This window comes from Aquarana catesbeiana, linkage group LG08, assembly GCF_042186555.1.
Source record: "Aquarana catesbeiana isolate 2022-GZ linkage group LG08, ASM4218655v1, whole genome shotgun sequence".
Lineage (NCBI taxonomy): Eukaryota > Metazoa > Chordata > Amphibia > Anura > Ranidae > Aquarana > Aquarana catesbeiana.
Genome location: NC_133331.1, coordinates 3,165,106 through 3,185,983, shown reverse-complemented (window position 1 = coordinate 3,185,983; position 20,878 = coordinate 3,165,106). Strand labels below are relative to the sequence as shown.

Sequence of the window (20,878 nt, the reverse complement as noted above, 5' to 3'; positions counted from 1 at the left end):
TTTGTAACGCCACGGCAGTTTTCCAGGAATTTATTAACAACGTCATCTGAGATTAGTTGCAGTTATGTGTAGTGGTTTATCTCGACAATATCCTCATATTTTCCAAGTCTCTGGAGAGCCACCATGCAGATGTCTGTCGTGTGCTTCAGAAACTAAGAGAGAACAATCTCTATTGTAGATTGGAGAAGTGCGAATTCCATTGTGAACAAGTTAAATTCCTGGATTATGTCATTTCCACTGCTGGTTTTTCGATGGACCCAGAGAAACTTTTAGCAGTCCTACAGTGGCCCCGACCCGTGGGTTTATGTCCTCTGGAGCATTTTGTTGGCTCTGCCAACTATTATCGGAAGTTTATTCCTAACTTTTCGTCTCTGGTCAAGCCCCTGACTGATATGACCAGAAAGGACAGTAACCCAAAGAGTTGGTCTCCGGAGTCCATTAAGGCCTTTGAGAGTCTCAAGGCTGCCTTTGTTTCTTCTCCTGTGTTGGCACATCCTGATCCTACGTTACCTTTTATCCTTGAGGATGATGCTTCTGAGACTGGAGTTGGCACCCTTCTGTGTCAACATCCTACCTCTGAGAGCGCTATGCATCCTTGTGGCTACTTTTCCAAGAAATTGACACCTTTGTGACAGAGAGCTGTTAGCGATCATTTTAGCCCTGAAAGAATGGAGACATCTTTTCGAAGGTACCACTGTGCCGGTTCCCATTCTTACTGACCATAAAAATCTCACATTCTTGTCTGAGGCTAAACGCCAGAAGGGCGTGATGGGCTCTTTTCTTGTCTAGTTTTAATTACATTGTCTCATTCTTACCCGGTACTAAGAATGTAAGGGCTGACGCTTTGTCACGACAATTTTCCTCCACTTCCTGTGATTCCTCCTGATTGTATTCTGGCTACGGTTCGCACCAGTCTCACTTCTCCTTTGGATGACTAAATTCTTGCTGCTCAGTTCCATGCTCCTCCTAAGAAACCTTGTGACCGCTGCTTTGTCCCAGAGATTCTCCATACTGCCGTGCTCCAGACTTACCATTCTCCCAAGGCTGCTGGCCAACCTGGGAATAATCAACTCTTTTGGGCCATATCCCAACAATTCTGGTGGCCTAGTCTACGTGCTGATGTAACTGCCTTCGTAGCTGCCTTTTCCATGTGTGCTCAGAGTAAGACTCCACGACACCTTCCAGTGGGCCTCCTACAACCCATACCCAATGGAGACAGGCCCTGGACCCACCTGTCTATGGATTTCATTGTGGAGTTACCCAACTCCCAGGGCAACACAGTTATCCTTATGGTGGTTGTCCGGTTCTCGAAAATGTCCCATTGTATTCCACTTAAGAAGTTGCCCAACTTCTAAGGAACTGGCTTCCATTTTTTCTCGGGAATTCTTTCGCTTACATGGGCTACCCAACAGGGGCGGACTGACCACTCGGGCAGTGACCGAGGACCATGGCCACTAGGGGGCCCCATCAGGGTTGCCTGCCTCAGTAAAACCAGGGGCAGTTTGTAAAAATCTGTGTATTTTTACATCTGTCCCTGAAATGTCCCTTACCGACATCATTTTGCTGTGAAAATCCCGAGGCTTTAGCTGCCCCGCCTCTGCACTGCCTCCTCAGCCAATGGGAACACAGTGTACACGTCCTCTTCCCCACGCTGCTTTTTTTAAAATTTCAGAGCAGGAGATGTTGACAGCTGGAGGGGAGGAGAGGGAGGAGGGGACAGCCTGCAGTGTGGGACGGGCTGCAGTCTGCTGGAAGGTAAGCTTGCTGAGCTGAACTGAATGGATTCTTGTCAGTGGCTTACCCTGGTGAGCAGGGGGGAGGGGGGAGGCTGTGTTTCCTCTAGCATGGCTCCTCCTGTCTCTGAAGTAGGTTGATCGATTTTCTGTGTGAGGAGAAGTGCACTGCTCCTGGAGGAAGGATGTTCTGAACTTCTCCCCCGATCTCTGCTACACCTTCGTACTCAGTACCTGCCCACCAGTACACAGGCACAGTCCCCTCCTCCTCTCCTGCCTGTGTCTGTGAGCTGCTGGCACTACAAGTACCAGCATGCCAGGAGATGGGGGCAGCAGTGTGTTCTATGTGTGATTTTTGGGTGGAAAGTGCTGGTGTATACTGTGTGTATACTGTGTGTATGTGTATACTGTGCATATACTGTGTGTATGTGTAACTGTGTGTATACTGTGTGTATGTGTGTATACTGTGTGTATGTGTATACTGTGCATATACTGTGTGTATGTGTGTATACTGTGTGTATGTGTATACTGTGTGTATACTGTGTGTATACTGTGTGTATGTGTATACTGTGCATATACTGTGTGTATGTGTATACTGTGCATATACTGTGTGTATGTGTAACTGTGTGTATACTGTGTGTATGTGTGTATACTGTGTATATACTGTGTGTATGTGTAACTGTGTGTATACTGTGTGTATGTGTAACTGTGTGTATACTGTGTGTATGTGTGTATACTGTGTGTATGTGTATACTGTGCATATACTGTGTGTATGTGTAACTGTGTGTGTACTGTGTGTATGTGTGTATACTGTGTGTATACTGTGTGTATGTGTAACTGTGTGTATACTGTGTATATGTGTATACTGTGTGTATACTGTATGTATAGTGTCTGTGTGTATACTTTGTGTATATTGTATGTATACTGTGTGTATGTGTAACTGTGTGTATACTGTGTGTATGTGTATACTGTGTTTATACTGTGTGTGTGTGTGTGTATGTATACTGTGTGTATACTGTGTGTATGTGTACACTGTGCATATACTGTGTGTGTGTATGTATACTGTGTGTATACTGTTTGTATACTGTATGTGTATACTGTGTGTATACTGTATGTATACTGTCTGTGTGTATACTTTGTGTATATTGTATGTATACTGTGTGTATGTGTAACTGTGAGTATGTCTAACTGTGTGTATACTGTGTGTGTGTGTATGTATACTGTGTGTGTACTGTATGTATACTTTGTTTATATTGTATGTATACTGTGTGTATACTGTATGTGTGTGTGTATACTGTATTATCAATGTGTGCCCACTGCTGCTGAACAGAATTTGATCTAACAATCATATGCCCGTGAAGAATCCACTTGTTGCCATTCGGAGGCAGCTGATTGGTGCACTGCTGAGCTCGGCCTCGGATTAGGCAGCAGAGCAGGGTTAGGTGCTCACTTGTGTGGTGATATCATGGCAAACACCAAGCATGGCTTTTATTCACACGCCCCACTGCCCGATCTGAGGCCAACCACAGCATTTCACTATTCCGCTGGCTCTACTACTCACTTGCGCAGTTCAGAGCCGGCAACATGTGGATTTTTTTTTTCAAATTTTTTTTCTAAAGCCTTTTCCTGCCAGCTTCCTGCCACACCAATCACTAAGGTGTGTGTAAGGGGACACTGATAGAAGGTGACACTCTGGGGGTTCTGCCGTAGGTTGGCACGCTGGGAGGCTCTGCCGTAGGTTGGCACGCTGGGAGGCTCTGCCGTAGGTTGGCACGCTGGGAGGCTCTGCCATAGGTTGGCATGCTGGGAGGCTCTGCCGTAGGTTGGCACGCTGGGAGGCTCTGCCATAGGGTGGCACTCTGTGGGCTCTGCTATAGGGTGGCACTCTGTGGGCTCTGCTGTAGGGTGGCACTCTGTTGTCTCTGCCGTAGGGTGGCACTCTGACGGGCTCTGCTGTAGGGTGGCACTCTGTGGGCTCTGCCGTAGGGTGGCACTCTGGGGTCTCTGCCGTAGGGTGCAATGGTGACCCTAGGGGGGGTCAGAGGGGGCCCTGACCCCCCCAACATTATGCTGTGCCCCACCACAGAGAGTCCCCAGGCTCTGCTGTAGGGTGGCACTCTGACAGGCTCTGCTGTAGGGTGGCACTCTGATGGGCTCTGCTGTAGGGTGGCACTCTGACGGGCTCTGCCGTAGGGTGGCACTCTGATGGGCTCTACCGTAAGGTGGCACACTGGGGGGGCTCTGCCGTAATGTGGCACACTGGGGTCTCTGCCGTAAGGTGGCACACTGGGGTCTCTGCCGTAGGGTGGCACTCTAGGGTCTCTGCCGTAGGGTGGCACTCTGTGGTCTCTGCCGTAGGGTGGCACTCTGGGGTCTCTGCCGTAGGGTGCAATGGTGACCCTAGGGGGGGGTCAGAGGGGGCCCTGACCCCCCCAACATTATGCTGTGCCCCACCACAGAAAGTCCCCAGTCAGCTCCTGCGGGTGATTCCTCCCCCCTCCCTCTGCTCACTGACACTGCATAATGTGAGCGCTCACACAACCACGGCCGCCCGATCTGCTCCTTCCCCTGCATCCTCATTGGCAGGGAGAAGAGCGAGTTGCAGGAAGGACTCCACCAGGACTCTCAGTTACTGAAAAAACAGACTGATTTCTTCCATCCTTAGGACAGGAGAACCAGCCTGTAAATTCCAAGAGATGCCAGACCAGAGCAGGCAATAGCAGGGGCAGGACAGCAAGGGGAGGCTGGGGAACCCCACAGTGGCAGAACACCAGGGCCCGGAGGCAAGACAACCTTTGCAACTCTGATAGTTCTCCCACTGCTTTGGACCCTTATATTTTCTTAGTATGCTGGTGACATATATCTCTTGTTTTCTGCCACCCTGGGGGGGGGGCCCAATACAGTAGGAAGGGAGCTCACTGCAGAACATGTGAAAGGGCCATTGTGGGATCGTAGTAAAGGGCCCCAGGATATATATATATATATATATATATATATATATATATATATATATATATATATATAAATTGCCCCCCTACTTTTGTCCCTGTCCCCCCATGTGCCCCCCCTAAATATGAAAGCTGGAGACGCCACTGGTAGGGTGGCACACTGGGGTCTCTGCCGTAGGGTGGCACTCTGGGGGCTCTGCCGTAGGGTGGCACTCTGGGGGCTCTGCCGTAGGGTGGCACTAATGGGATTGTGATGTATAGGGAGAATGTTGGGACTTTGGTGTAAGGGAGGACTGATGTGAGCGCGGCGCTCATCCTGACTGCTGTACTCTATATGTTGTTTTGTTTGTTAATTACTCCTGGCGTGGCGGCCACCTGTAAGCCTGGGGGCCCCATAATCTTCTATTGCCCGGGGCCCCCATGAGTTGTCAGTCCGCCCCTGCTACCCAAGGTGATTGTCTCGGACAAGGGTAGTCAGTTTGTGTCCCGGTTCTGGCGAGCCTTTTGTGCACAGTTGGGAATTCAGCTTGCTTTCTCCTCTGCGTATCACCCGCAGTCTAATGGGGCCGCAGAACGAGCCAGTCAGTCCTTGGAGCAATTCCTACGTTGCTATATTTCTGACCATCATAACAACTGGTCAGACCTCTTACCGTGGGCGGAGTTTACTCACAATAGTGCCTTGAATTCTGCATCCCGAATGTCCTCGTTTATGGTGAATTATGGTTTCTATGGACTCCTTTGTTCCGCAGAGTATTCCTGCATTAGAGGAGCATCTCTGTGGTCTTCGTTCCACTTGGGCACAAGTCCAGAAGGCTTCGCGACATGCTAATGATAGGTACAGACTCCATGCTGACCGCAGACGCATGCCTGCGCCTTCCTACCAGGTTGGGGGCAGGGTCTGGCTGTCATTTTGCAACCTCCGACTTTGTGGTCCCTCACTGAAGTTCGCACCTCGGTTTATTGGGCCTTTCTGTATTCTTTGCAGGATGAACCCAGTGGCTTACGCATTAGACCTTCTTTATAATATGCGTATTTCGAATGTATTTCATGTCTCATTATTAAAACCTGCCACCACTTTACCACCTCGGTGCCTCGTCCTCCTCACCCTGTACAGGTTGAGAACCATGAGGAGTATGAAGTACAGTCCATTGTTGACTTGCGTAGGTTTTGTGGGGGCGCATACAGTACCTGGTACATTGGAAAGGGTACGGTCCAGAGGAACACTTTGGGGTCTCATCCTCAGACGTACATGCCCCTGCCCTCCTCCGTGGCTTCCATAGACGTTTTCCCCTCATGCCTGGTGGTCCTCCGAGTGGTAGGGGTCATTGAGGAGGGGGTACTGTCAGGGCTGGGCTCAGCCCTTCCTTCTCTAAGCTGGGCGCTCAGCTGTCGGCTAATTGTCAGCTCCTTTCTCTTCACAGTGACTCACCTGTTGATGATATCCTGCTCATCAGTCCTGCCTACGTAAGCCGTCCAGCCCAGATGATCTCTGCCTTCGCCTCGATCACATCTCTAGAGACGCTCTCCTGTGTTCCTGTTAAAGACTTGCTTTGCTGACATTGCTTCTAGCTCCAGATCCTGCTTGCTGTTCTACTACGCTCATCTCCGGCTCCCTGATGTTTTGGCTTGTCTGACTATCCGTTCCAGTTCCTTTGACTACGTTTACTCTGTTTACCTTTTTTTATTATTATTATCATTAAACAAGTGTGATTTAACTGTACTTCTGTCTCAGTCTGATTCATGGTTTCTGACAATTGGTCCCAATTGTTGGTGTCATTGGGAGGAATTGTACCCCATCGCTGATGTCATTGGACCTAATTGTTGGTGTCATTAGGAGGAATTGTGCCCCATCACTGATGTCATTGGGCCCAAATGTTGGTGTCATTGAACTCAATTGTTGGTGTCATTGGGAGGAAATGTGCCCCATCATTGGTGTCATTGGGCCCAATTGTTGGTGTCAGGGGGAGGAAGTGTGCTCGTTCGTTGGTGCGAGAAGTTGTGCCCCATCATTGGTGTCATTTTGCCCAATTGTTGGTGTCATTAATAGGAATTGTTCCTTATCTTTGGTGTCATTAGGAGAAATTGTGCCCCTTTTGTTGGTGTCAATGGATGAAATAGTGCCCCAAGGGCTGGATAAAAGCAAGCAAAAGGCCGCATCTGGCCCCCTGGGCAGCAGTTTGTAGACCACTGCTGTAGAGCAATATAAATTATTCTTAATGACCCCCCCCCCCCTCGTCGTGGGAACACCAACCTGACAGACAGAGAGAAGTCCTCCGGTCGTTTCTTGCTGGGCCGTACCAGAAAACTCCCATGGACGCCTCTCGCTTTCAGTCTGTTTTCGGCCTCCAAGCCGGTTATGTCCCGGTGAAACCACCTGCGGAAATAATAGTGGAAGTAAGGACACGAGACTATGGGAAAGACACACAGCAAAACAAAAATCACTTTCCCTCCACCCCCAGGCCTTCTTCACATCAATGGCTGCATTTTTGAAACCTGAAAAGTGATCCACAGTGGACTGCATTTTAAAGTCAGTTGTCGGACAGCTTGGGGGCAATATGGTGCTTCCTGGATGCCTAATTTTTAGAGGATGTCCCACCGTCCAAGGGAAAAATTCTCCTTACATTGGTGATCATTGGGAAGAATGTCCCTTACATTGGTGGTCAGTGAGAAGAATGTTCCTTACATTGGTGATCAGTGGGAAGAATGTTCCTTACATTGGTGATCAGTGAGAAGAATGTTCCTTACATTTGTGATCAGTGGGAAGAATGTCCCTTACATTGGTGATCAGTGGGAAGAATGTTCCTTACATTGGTGATCAGTGAGAAGAATGTCCCTTACATTGGTGATCAGTGAGAAGAATGTTCCTTACATTGGTGATCAGTGAGAAGAATGTTCCTTACATTGGTGATCAGTGGGAAGAATGTTCCTTACATTGGTGATCAGTGAGAAGAATGGCCCTTACATTGGTGATCAGTGAGAAGAATGTTCCTTACATTGGTGATCAGTGAGAAGAATGTTCCTTACATTGGTGATCAGTGAGAAGAATGTTCCTTACATTGGTGATCAGTGGGAAGAATGTTCCTTACATTGGTGATCAGTGGGAAGAATGTTCCTTACATTGGTGATCAGTGAGAAGAATGTTCCTTACATTGGTGATCAGTGGGAAGAATGTCCCTTACATTGGTGATCAGTGAGAAGAATGTCCCTTACATTGGTGATCAGTGAGAAGAATGTTCCTTACATTGGTGATCAGTGAGAAGAATGTTCCTTACATTGGTGATCAGTGAGAAGAATGTTCCTTACATTGGTGATCAGTGAGAAGAATGTCCCTTACATTGGTGATCAGTGAGAAGAATGTTCCTTACATTGGTGATCAGTGAGAAGAATGTCCCTTACATTGGTGATCAGTGAGAAGAATGTTCCTTACATTGGTGATCAATGAGAAGAATGTTCCTTACATTGGTGATCAGTGAGAAGAATGTCCCTTACATTGGTGGTTAGTGGGAAAAAGGAGGAAACCTTGGTCAGACATGACTTGCATAAATACTGTACTATACAATGGCTTCATGTGATCACTATCCTAAATAAAAGACAGTTTTTGGCATGATCAGTCATATTTTCAATATTAATGCCAAAATGTCACAATTTCTGCCAGGGTATGCAAACTTTTGAGCACAACTGTATCTCAGATTTCTTATAAATATCAATACCAGTAACTGTAGAATTGATTGTGTCTATTGGTAAAGTGGAGGACTCCATTAATACCAGAACAGCTCCTATGGTGGTAATGGCCCCGTGTGCAGAGCTCAGTACGCCAAGGGATTCGGTAGCCAACCAGAATGCAGTTGGACGTTTTTTTGGTGAGGAATGATAGAAAATAATCAGAAACACTGAAAACATCTGAGAATATTTTGACCACCTATGACCAGAATGTGAACACCAAGAAAACAAGTCTTTGAAGCGTATTTCCTGTTTCGGTACATCGCCTAAAGCGAAGGGTGGAAACATTTCATTAAATGTGATGGCGGTGACCTGAAACTGCTCTGCGTGGGATGGAGGATCTGATTGTGAAGGGTGTGATGACTCTCTACGATAACCTTCTATAAAATAAAGATTAGTGCAGAGAGGTGGTGGTTCGATGTCTATCAGGTCCATGGTGGTCTTCTTACACCCTGGATCTCACCAACACATCGGTCGCTGAAAAATAACTTGCTTGAAAAAAGAAGTTCCTGCAAACAAGTCAGTAAATAGTCTTCTCTCCGGCCGCCCACGTTGCTAAATTTTCTTACATACATACATTTACTGCGGCAGGGCGGTCGCTGTGCACTGGATCACATATCTGATACGTGATCAGCGCTTCTGGGTAAGAGGCACGCGCGGGCGTACCCGTCACCCCTGCTCTGGCTGTGATTTGTTACAGCACAAGCCAATCAGTGGGTCCCGGCTAATGATTGATCGCCGGGACCCCGCTGATCGGCTCCGTCATTTACAGAAGAGATTGCTTAGTAAAAGCAGAACACGTTACACATTGTTAGGCACACAAGTTAACACTTTGATCGCCCCTGGAGGTCCAGTCGGTAAAATTTTATTTCTGCAGAGGTTACGAATCGCATGGTTGATTCTGAATGGCTCCTCTGTGCATCCTGTTTTCGCAAAGCCCCAATTTAAAGGTGTGGCGCAATTTAAGAATAGGGTCAGGGACGTCTTTGTCTGAGTTTCTGCATGTAAGGCAGCTCATTAAAATGAATAGGCTGCCAGTGCCTACTTGGACAACACAGGGTGTAATGATGTAAACGTAACTTCAGATCCTTCACATCACAATCCGATTATTACATCAGTATTCTCAGTCCCCCTGTACATCACCCCCTTCATATGACCCTCCCCTTTCTTGTCCTCAACCCCCCCTATATATCACCCCCCTTCATATGACCCTCCCCCTTCACATTCTTGTCCTCAGCCCCCCCTATATATCACCCCCCTTCATATGACCCTCCCCCTTCACATTCTTGTCCTCAGCCCCCCCATATATCAACCCCCTTCATATGACCCTCCCCCTTTCTTGTCCTCAGCCCCCCTATATATCACCCCCCTTCATATGACCCTCCCCCTTTCTTGTCCTCAGCCCCCCTATATATCAACCCCCCCTTCACATTTCTGTCCTCAGCCCCCCTTCATATCACACTCCCCCTACACTTTTACATTCCAGTCCTCAGCCCCCTTTCATACAGTATCACACTGTCAGGGCTGGACTCAGCCCTTCCTTCTCTGAGCTGGCCGCTCAGCTGTCGGCCAATTAGTCAGCTCCTTTCTCTCCACAGCGACTCACCTGTTGATGATATCCTGCTTGTCAGTCCTGCCTACTTAAGCCGTCCGGCCCAGAGGATCTCTGCCTTCGCCTTGGTCACCTCTCCAGAGACGCTCTCCTGTGTTCCTGTTAAAGACTTGCTTGGCTGACATTCCTTCTGGCTCCAGATCCTGCTTGCTGTTCTACTACGCTCATCTCTGGCTCCCTGACGTTTTGGCTTGTCTGACTATCCATTCCGGTTCCTGAACTCTGGCTATGTTTTGACTACGTTTACTCTGTTTACCTTTTTTATTATTATAATTATTATTAACCAAGTGTGATTTAACTGTACTTCTGTCTCAGTCTGATTCATGGTTTCTGAAACACACCCCTTCACATTTCTGTCCTTAGGCCCCCTTTATATAACCCCCACTTCATATCACCCCAACACTTTTACATTCCAGTCCTTAGCCCCCCTTCATATCACCCCAAAACTTTTACATTTTTTGTCCTTAGCCCCCTTTCATACAGTATCACCCCCCTTTACATTTCTGTCCTCAGCCCCCCTTTATATCACCCCAACACTTTTACATTCCAGTCCTCAGCCCCCTTTAATTCAGTATCAAACCCCCCTTCACATTTCTGTCCTTAGCCCCCCTTTATATCAACCCCCCCACACACACTTTTACATTTCTGTCCCCACCCCACTTTTATATCACCCCCCCCCCCCCTCCACCTTCACATTTCTGTCCTAAGCCCCCTTCATATCACCCCACACACACACTTTTACATTCCAGTCCTCAGCCCTCTTTCATACAGAATCACCCCCGCTTCACATTTCTGTCTTTAGCCCCCCTTCATATCAACCCCCCACTTTTACATTTCTGTCCTCAGCCCCCACTTTTATATCACCAACCTTACAATCTAAGAGGAGATGGTACAAAAGGTAATAGCTTCAGGGGATGATCTGATGGAGGTGACTCAAGTAGAGTTCTTAGGTGGGGGTGGGATAGGCTTCCCTGAATAAATGAGTTTTCAGGGATCACCTAAAGCAGTGGTTCTCAACTCCAGTCCTCGGGACCCACCAACAGGCCAGATTTTAAGTATTACCTTGGGGAGATGCAGACTAGAATACTGCAATCACTGAGCAGCAAGTGATATCACCTGTGATGTATTTCAACTATCTTGCAAACCTGGCCTGTTGGTGGGTCCTGAGGACTGGAGTTGAGAACCACTGACCTAAAGGCTGCCCGGAAATACTGGGGCAGAGAGTTCCAGAGGATGGGAGAGGCTTGGGAGAAGTCCTGCTACTTAGTCCCATCTTCCTAAGTGATATGAAAAGCCTGGTGCACATGGGCCAAAAATTTGCTGGTTCAGCAGGAACCTGCTGATTTATGGTCTGTGTCTACAGCTGTCTGTTCAACAGAAGCTGGTCTAACGAATGGGCATGCTGGAATAACAGCATTTGATTAGCGCTCATAGCCAATGGCTGCAAGCGCTGATCAGTGTATTCTGGTGGGAAGGCGGGGGATCCCCATGTCAATGTCTCAGCAAGAGAGATCCCAACACTGTGTGTGTTAATGCGGGAATCTGTCAATGTTGATTTTTCATTCAACCCACCGGTTGAACAAAAAAAACTGTATGTGTGTATCCAGTTTAAGGCTAGCTGTGAGATTGAAAAGGTGTCATGGTCAGGGTCTAAGGCCCCTTTCACACTGGGGCGGTAGGGGGCATATATTTAGCACTGTTTTACCGCGGTATTCGGCCGCTAGCGGTGCGGTTTTAACCCCCCGCTGGCGGACGAAAAAGGGTTAAAACCCCTCGTATAGCGCGGCTATAGCCACGGTATTACCGCGGTATAGCCGCGCTGTCCCATTAATTTCAATGGGCAGGAGCGGTTTAGGAGCGGTGAATACACCGCTCCTTCACCGCTCCAAAGAAGCGGCTGACAGGAGATTTTTTCTTCTCCTGCCAGCGCACCGCTTCAGTGTGAAAGCCCTCGGGCTTTCACACTGAAAAAACAGCGGAGGCTGTTTAGGGGCGGTTTGCAGGCGCTATTTTTAGCGCAATAACGCCTGCAAACCGCCCCAGTGTGAAAGGGGTCTTAGACCAGTAGCTATAGCAGTGGAGAAGCTAACACCAACCAGCTGGATAGGTACACAAGCAGATCACCTTGGCGGATGATGCTCATCCGAGGTGTGGGTCTAAGCACTAACCGGTATTACCGGTATTCACCAGAGCTCCTGATGGTGGGGATGGATTTTGCTGTGCGTTAGTACCAGGTCGTGGTCCTCAGGATTGCCCCACCAGGAGGTGAGCAAGCCGGGGTCCAGTAGCAGATATAGCAGGTAGGGACCAAGCAGAAGTGTAGTCAGTAAACAAGCTAAAGGTCGGTAACAAATGGTCACAGCTTGGGATCAAATGGAAGCGTAGACAAGTAACGAGCCAAAGGTTGGTAACAAATGGTCACAGCTTGGGATCAAGTGGAAGCGTAGACGAGGAACAAGCCAAAGGTTGGTAACGGATGGCTGCAGGTTGAGATCAAGTGGAAACATAGTCGAAGAACAAGCCAAAGGTTGGTGACAAGTGGTTGCAGGTTGGGATCAAGCGAAAGCGTAGTCGAACAACAAGCCAAAGGTTGGTAAGGGATGGTTGCAGGTTGGGATCAAGAGGAAGCATAGTCGAGGAACAAGTCAAAGGTTGGTAGCATGAGGTTGCAGGTTGGGATCAAATGGAACGTAGTCGAAGAATAAGCCAAAGGTTGATAACAGATGGTTTCAGGTTAGGATCAAGCGGAAGCATAGTAAAGGAACAAGTCAAAGGTTGGTAGCAAGAGGTTGCAGGTTGGGATCAAATGGAAGCATAGTCAAGAACAAACCAAAGATTGGTAATGGATGGCTGCAGGTTAGAAATCACACGGAAGCGTGGTCGAGGAACAAGCCAAAGGTTGGTAACGGATGTCTGAAGGTTGGGATCAAGCGGAAGCGGAGTTGAAGAACAAGCCAAAGGTTGGTAATGGATGGCTGCAGGTTGGGATCAAGCTGAAGTGTAGTGCATCTCAGGTGGGACAACGAGAAGAGCTACAGCCAGACACAACAGGAGTCGCAAGTTCAGATCCTGGTCCTCACAACAGGGCTCCCTCCACGACTGGCCGACAATGCCGCTAGCAAGGAGATGGCTGCTTTGACAAGTGGCACTTTTCTCCATCTCCATGTATATATATATTTCCTTCCTACCTGATATGAACATTTAAAAATGTTAAATGAAAATCACTTTATTCATTCAGATTTTGCTGAATGCTCCACAGCAATTTACAATTTCAAGTAAATTCACTGCAGCCTGTGCACGCGTGTCCTTAAAATGGTTTCATTATTGACTAAGGATCTATCTGTATTTGCTTAACTTGTTATCACATAATACTTTAAGCCTGCCTGCTTCCTGAAGGAAAAAAAAAAAGGGAAAAACAATAAATAATAAAAGAGAACAGCTGGACAATGAGAAAGAAAAAGCACCGAGCAAGAGATGGGGCAAAGAGACAGAAAGACGGGATCCACTGCGACCGAAAACTTGGGTTGAAAGAAAATGTAATTATTCATTTATTATAATTTAAATTATTAAAAGAAAACAAAAAAATCTTTAAAAATATTTTTACATTTTGTTAGACAGAGAGGCGGGACCCGCTGCAAATGAAAACTTGCGTTTAAAGAAAATATATTTATTCATTTATTATGATTTGCATTCATTAAAGAAAACAAAAAATATATATTTTTACATTTTGTTCGGTAAATTAGGAACTAAGACATTTCATATTTGTTTCCTGTCTCTCTTTTTTTTTTTACAAATTTTCCATGCTATTTTTAACTGCTTTGCAAAAAAAAAAAACACTTACAAATTCTCTAGCAGCAGCAATTTCTTTCTTTTTATCTTACCAAGTTCACTACTGAAGCTCAAAATACACACCTATCTGGAGGAGTCAGAGAAGTGATTTATCTCCCACCCCCCTTTGCTAGAAAAGCTTTAATGGTTTGTGAAAATATGTACCGTATTTGTAAATGTACCAGCATGTCTTTGGAGTGTGGGAGGAAACCGGAGTACCTGGAGGAAACCCACGCAGGCAAAGGGAGAACATGCAAACTCCAGGCAGGTAGTGTCATGGTTGGGATTTGAACCATGGACCCCAGTCTCCGCTCTAATTAATCCCAAAGGTGTTCTATTTGGTTGAAGTTTAGGACTCTGTGCAGGCCAGTCAAGTTCCTCCACCCCAGACTCGCTCATCCGTGTCTTTATGGACCTTGCTTTGTGCACTGGTCTAAATCATTTGGTGGAGGGGGGATTATGGTGTGGGTGGAGGGGGGATTATGGTGTGGGGGTTGTTTTTCAGGGGTTGGGCTTGGCCCCTTAGTTCCAGTGAAGGGAACTATTAAGGCATGAGCCTTGCAAGACATTTCGGGCAATTTCATGCTCCCATCTTTGTGGGAACAGTTTGGGGACGGCCCCTTCCTGTTCCACCATGACTGCGCACCAGTGCACAAAGCAAGGTCCATAAAGACATGGATGAGCGAGTTTTTGGGGTGTTTACCCTCAAGGATGCCAAGGCATCCTCTAGAACAGGGGTCTTCAAACTACGGCCCTCCAGTTGTTCAGGAACTACAATCCCCATCATGCCTAGTCATGTTTGTGAATGTCAGAGTTTTACAATGCCTCATGGGACACGTAGTTCCGCAACAGCTGGAGGGCCGTAGTTTGAGGATCCCTGCTCTAGAACCACTCCCCACAGTTTGGCCACCCTAAAGCCTCAAGGACAGTAAATTTGGTCCTTTGTTCAGAAAGTTTGGAGACCCAAATGTTAAGCCATACTTTGACACACCAACTAAAATTATACCTAAACTCCAAGAACAAAAAAAAATGTAATATTGCAGCTTACCCATGATGGCTGCATTTTTATGACCTGATAAACCTGCCAGCAACACTCTCCAGGTATCTAGGTACTCCCTTCTATGGGGAAGCAACATTGTTACCCTAGAACAGGACAGCAGAGTACTTCTAGATCAGTGATGGTGAACCTTGGCACCCCCAGTTGTTTTGGAACTGCATTTCCCATGATGCTCAACTACACTGCAGAGTGCCTGAACATCATGGGAAAAAATGTAGTTCCAAAACATCTGGGGGTGCCGAGGTTCACCATCACTGTTCTAATCTAGAGTGTTCTGTAGGCCACAACGAGAGCTGGGAACAATGCCATTGATAAGGCAGATGGCACAGGCAGCAAGGAGCTCTTTGCCAAGATCAACCTGTACCTTGCACTTATGGGCCAGACGTTAAGAAAATAAAAAACTCTTAGCCCGGGTTCACACCTATGCGAATTAGATGTGCGTTTCCGCACATCTAATTCGCATAGCAGGAGAATGTGACTGGCTCCCTATGGAGCCGGTTCACATATCTCCGGGGCGTCTGCGGTGCGCACTGCACAAAAACGCTGTGCGTCTTTGGCTGCGTTTCAGGGCCGAATTCAGGCATAGAATCGGCCCTGATTCGTCCCTGAAACAGTGAACAGGGACGCACAGCGCTCCTGTGCGGTCCACAGCGAATTATGGTGTGAACCCGGGCTTAGTGTATTTTGTTGTTGGTGTTTACATACACTTTGACTATGAAAGTAAAATAATCTTTAGAGTCATCCAACTTGACAGTTACAGCCCAACTCCAGGCAGAACAAAAGGCTGTTCCTGCAATGCACGGGTCAACTGCTCATTTGTGTCTAGCAGATTGGCGAAAGCTTATACCCGATCCTCTGCTCCACCTGCAAACGGCGCCCCCCAGCGGTGGACTGTTTCTGATGTCCTCACATTCGGAGCAGGCAAATGGGCCTGATGACATCAGGAACAGTGTTTCCGCACAAGACCACTAGACTGCAGGGTGGTGGGTGGCGGGGGCACAGAGACTGGTCTTGTGCAGAGAGGATCAGAGGATTAGGTCCGTACAGTGCCTTGAAAAAGTATTCATACCCCTTGAAACTTCCCACATTTTGTCATGTTACATCCAAAAACATAAATGTATTTTATTGGGGTTTTATGTGATAGACCAACATAAAGTGGCTCATAATTGTGAAGTGGAAGGAAAATGATAAATGATACAAATAAATATGTGAAAAGTGTGTGTGGGGGGGGCATTTGTATGGCGCCCCCCAGAGTTAATACTTTGTAGAACCCCCTTTCTCTGCAAGTCTTTTTGGGGATGTCTCTACCAGCTTTGCACATCTAGAGAGGACATTTCTGCCCATTCTTCTTTGTAAAATATCTCAAGCTCTGTCAGATTGGATGGAGAGCGTCTGTGAACAGCAATTTTCAAGTTTTGCCACAGATTCTCAATGTGATTTAGGTCTGGACTGTGACTGGGCCATTCTAACACATGAATATGCTTTGATCTAAACCATTCCATTGTAGCTCTGGCTGGATGTTTCGGGTCGTTGTCCTGCTGGAAGGTGAACCTCCGCCCCGGTCTCAAGTCTTTTGGAGACTCTAACAGGTTTTCTTCTAAGATTGTCCTGTATTTGTCTCCATCCATCTTCCCATCAACTCTGACCAGCTTCCCTGTCCCTGCTGAAGAAAACCATCGCCACCACATGATGCTGCCACCACCATGTTTCACGGTGGGGATGGTGTGTTTAGGGTGATGTGCAGTGTTAGTTTTCCCCACACATAGCGTTTTGCTTTTAGGCCATAAAGTAGAATTTTGGTCTCATGTGACCAGATCACCTTCTTCCACATGTTTGCTGTGTCCTCCACATGGCTTCTCACAAACTACAAACAGGACTTCTTATGACTTTCTTTCACCAATGTCTTTCTTCTTGTCACTCTTCCATAAAGGGCAGATTTGTGGAGAACACGACTAATAGTTGTCCTGTGGACAGATTCTCCCACCTGAGCTGTGGATCTCTGCAGCTCCTCCAGAGTTACCATGGACCTCTTGGCTCTTCTCTGATGAATGCTCTCCTTGCCCGGCCGGTCAGTTTAGGTGGACGGCCATGTCTTGGTAGGTTTGCAGTTGTGCCATACTCTTTCCATTTTCCGATGATGGATTGAACAGAGCTCCGTGAGATGTTCAAAGCTTGGGGGATTTATTTATAACCTAACCCTGCTTTATACTTCTCCACAACTTTATCCCTGACCTGTCTGGTGTGTTCCTTGGCCTTCATGATGCTGTTTGTTCAATAAGGTTCTCCAACAAACCTCTGAGGGCTTCACAGAACAGCTGTATTTATACTGAGATTAAATGACACACAGGCGGACTCTATTTACTAATTAGGTGACTTCTGAAGGCAATTGGTTCCACTAGATCTTAGTTAGGGGTATCAGAGTAAAGGGGGCGCCATACAAACGCCCCCCCCCCCCACTTTTCACATATTTATTTGTATCATTTATCATTTTCCTTCCACTTCACAAATATGTGCCACTTTGTGTTGGTCAATCACATAAAATCCCAATAAAATACATTTACGTTTTTGACAATGTCAAGGGGTATGAATACTTTTTGAAGGCACTGTATATCCATCCCCTAGATAAAAACAGGCAGTTGACCTGTGGAGTGCAGGCACAGCTCCACTGCATGGGAAACTTTTTTTATCTGAAATTTGGCTATAAGAAATGTGAAGGTCGAACCTTATCAGCAGCTGACGTTTATCGTTTCTCCTGTAATATATGGAGCAGATTTGAGGTGACGGTGGTTACAAATGACGATGACTATAAGAGGACATTGTCTATACTGAACTTCTATAGTGTTCCATCTTTTTCTGGTCTCACAACACTATGCCACGATGTTGTTCAACTTTAAAGTTCAACTTTTAAAATAAACAGATATTGTATGGGAGACATAAATACACATTTAGGAGTCTAAAAAAGTTTTTTTGGTACCCAGGCCATGGGATGTCTAGTGGAAGTAATTCAAAATAAGAGGTTTTCCTATTTAAAATTGCAGTGCTACTCTAAGCTGAGACAGAGATCTCCCCGCCAGTTGCAATGAAGGGGGCTGGCGTCAGTGCACCATTCAGAGGTTTGAGAGCATTATCAAAGAGAAGAAAGGGCGCCACTCACCAACCCAGTGCAATGGTATTTAGATGAATGTGGCCTCAGCCAGCATTGCTCCAGCCACGCCCCCCTAACATGTTTCGTCCCGATCACAGCAGGGCAAAACATGTCTGAGGGGTCATGGCTGCAACGTTACAGGCTGAGGCTACATTCATCTATATCGGGGGTGGCCCATCCTTTAAGGGGGCGCACGGGCACCGCCTGCCCTATCCTTCACCGCCACCCCTCATATCCATGCATCCGGCCCCTTTCAGGACGCCGGGCACATGAATTCCAATGCGGGGTGGGTGTTTTTTTTTAAGCACCTATTAGAGCCAGAGGCTCTAATAGGCTTCAAAATAGGGTGGGCTCAGGGCGCTGAGAATGCGCTCACAGCCCACCCAGGTGTGTGTGAGAATAGCAAAGTAATACTCTGAATCGCCCGTTTCCCGATTAGCCGAAAAGGAGAAGCATTCTGATTGACCGCGAAGGAGGGGGGAGGAGACGGAAGCCGCCGAGCAGGGGAAGTAGAAGCTGTTCGTGATGCCCGCTATGAAAGAAGGTGATGCCTGCGGAGGAGAGCCGGGGAAGCCGCCCGTAATTGCCCGCCATGGATGGGGTAAGTGCACCGACCAACCCGACCTGGCCAAAAAAAAAATACCACCAGCCACCACTGATCTACATACTAATGCACTGGGTTTGTGATTGGCGCCCTTTCTTCTCTTTGTTAAGGTTTTCCTAATTATTGTTGAAGATCTTTTGGAAATATGGTGAAAAATACTTTTAAGAGTAAGAAATTATCCTCTTATTTTTGGGAAATGTAATGGAATGACACCTTGAAATATATCCTATGCTACACACTGATTTGATTGGATGACCTGTACCTTCTTTAGTCTCATCTAACTATAAGCTGTATGGTTATACTGTCTTGTTGGGTCTCAAGCCCTACTCCATAAAAGCCATGGTTTAGAAACACTGCATCGATGATGGCCAGTAAGCCTGAAACAGCTGTGTGCAGGTTTCTATCAATTGTTCTATAATATTTGGCTATATTTGCACCATGCACTGGTGGTTCAGGATGTGCATCTGGCCAATTGAGTGTAATGCCGCATACACACGAGTGGACTTTTCGACTGGACTGGTCCGACGGTCTATCCGGCGGACTTCTGATGCACTTTCCGAACAAATGGACTTGCCTACATGCGATCACACCAAAGTCCGACGGATTCGTACATGATGACGTACGACCGGACTAAAATACGGAAGTTGGTAGCCAGTAGCCAATAGCTGCCCTAGCGTCGGTTTCCATCCGTCAGACTAGCATACAGACAAGCGGATTTTTCGACCGGTCTCGAGTCCATCGGAAACATTTGAAACATGTTTCAAATCTAAAGTCCATCTGATTTTCGCCCGAAAAAGTCTGCTGCAGGTCCGATGAAGCCCACACGCAGTCGAATTGTCCGCCGGACTCGGTCCGTCGGACCAGCCTGGTCGAAAAGTCCGCTCGTGTGTACGCGGCATAAAGCAGTGATTTGCATCCCTTGAAAACAAGGAACGATCCTCTTCTTTTTGGGATATGTGATGGAACGAGAGATGTGAATATCTTTTGTTCAAAGAAGGCTTTCTTGTGGTATGTACCGGTTAGACCGAAGGCTTTCAATCCACCTTTCCCAACCTTTTTACCCCAAAATAATTTTGAAATAATTTTCAGGTCTCAAGGAACCCCTGCTCAAACCAATTTATTAGAGATCAGGGATATGATGCCCCTTACAGTGATGAGCCAGGGGGGAAGAATGCCCCCATTGGAGTGGTGGGCACTTACGATGAATTCATTCCTTAAAGTGGTGGGCCAGTGGGAAGAATACTCCTCTTAGGCTGGGTACATACAGTCAACATTTGGACCATGTCTATAGTTGACCTTTCGACAGAAACAATCTTTTGTTGAAGGGACATGCTGGAAAACAAGCATCTGGTCAGCTGATTAGTGTGTTCTGGCGAGGGGGGGTCCCCCTGTCATAACATTGCTTTTTTCTTCGCTGAAAAACTAAAATGAATGTGTGCAGAAGGCTTTACAGTGGTGGGCTAGTGGGATGTATGTGCTCCTTACAGTAGTAGGCCAATGGGAAGAATGCCCCCCTTACAGTGGTGGACCAGTGGGAAGAATTCCCCCCCTACAGTTGTGGACCAGTGGGAAGAATGCCCCTTACAGTGGTGGGCCGGTGGCAAGAATGCCCCCTACAGTGGTGGGCCAGTGGGATGAATGTACTCCTTACTTTGGTGGGCCAGTGGGAAGAATGCCCCCCAACAGTGGTGGGCCAATGGGAATAAAGCCCCCCCTTACAGTGGTGGGCCAGCGGGACGAATGCCCCCCTTAGAGTGGTGGGCGAGTTGGAAAAATGCCCCCTTACAGTGGTAGGCCAATGGGAATAATGCCCCCCTTACAGTGGTGGGCCAGTGGCAAGAATGCCCCCCCTACAGTGTGAGCCAGTGGGATGAATGTACTCCTTACATTGCTGGGCCAGTGGGAAGAATGTCCCCCTACAGTGGTGGGCCAGTGGGAAGAATGCCCCCCTACAGTGGTGGGCCAGTGGGAAGAATGTCCCCCTACAGTGGTGGGCCAGTGGGAAGAATGTCCCCCTACAGTGGTGGGCCAGCAGGATGAATGTACTCCTTACTTTGATGGGCCAGTGGAAAGAATGCAGCCCTTACAGTCGTGGGCCAGTAGGAAGAATGTTTCCCTACAGTGGTGGGCCAGTGGGAAGAATGCCCCCCTACGGTGGTGGGCCAGTGGGAAGAATGCCCCCCTACACTGGCGGGCCAGTGGGAGGAATGCCTCCCTACAGTGGTGGGCCA

At 47.4% G+C, this 20,878-nt stretch overlaps 1 protein-coding gene across 1 annotated transcript in view; it reads right to left on the bottom strand.

Annotated features, from left to right (window-relative positions):
- Positions 1 to 20,878, bottom strand: part of PTPN6 (protein tyrosine phosphatase non-receptor type 6) — a 132,566-nt gene that overhangs the window by 94,197 nt on the left and 17,491 nt on the right. Inside the window, exon 2 of the mRNA XM_073595423.1 lies at positions 6,933 to 7,055. Within this exon, the coding sequence (XP_073451524.1) occupies positions 6,933 to 7,055 (123 nt within the window). The remainder of the gene's footprint in view (positions 1 to 6,932; positions 7,056 to 20,878) is intronic.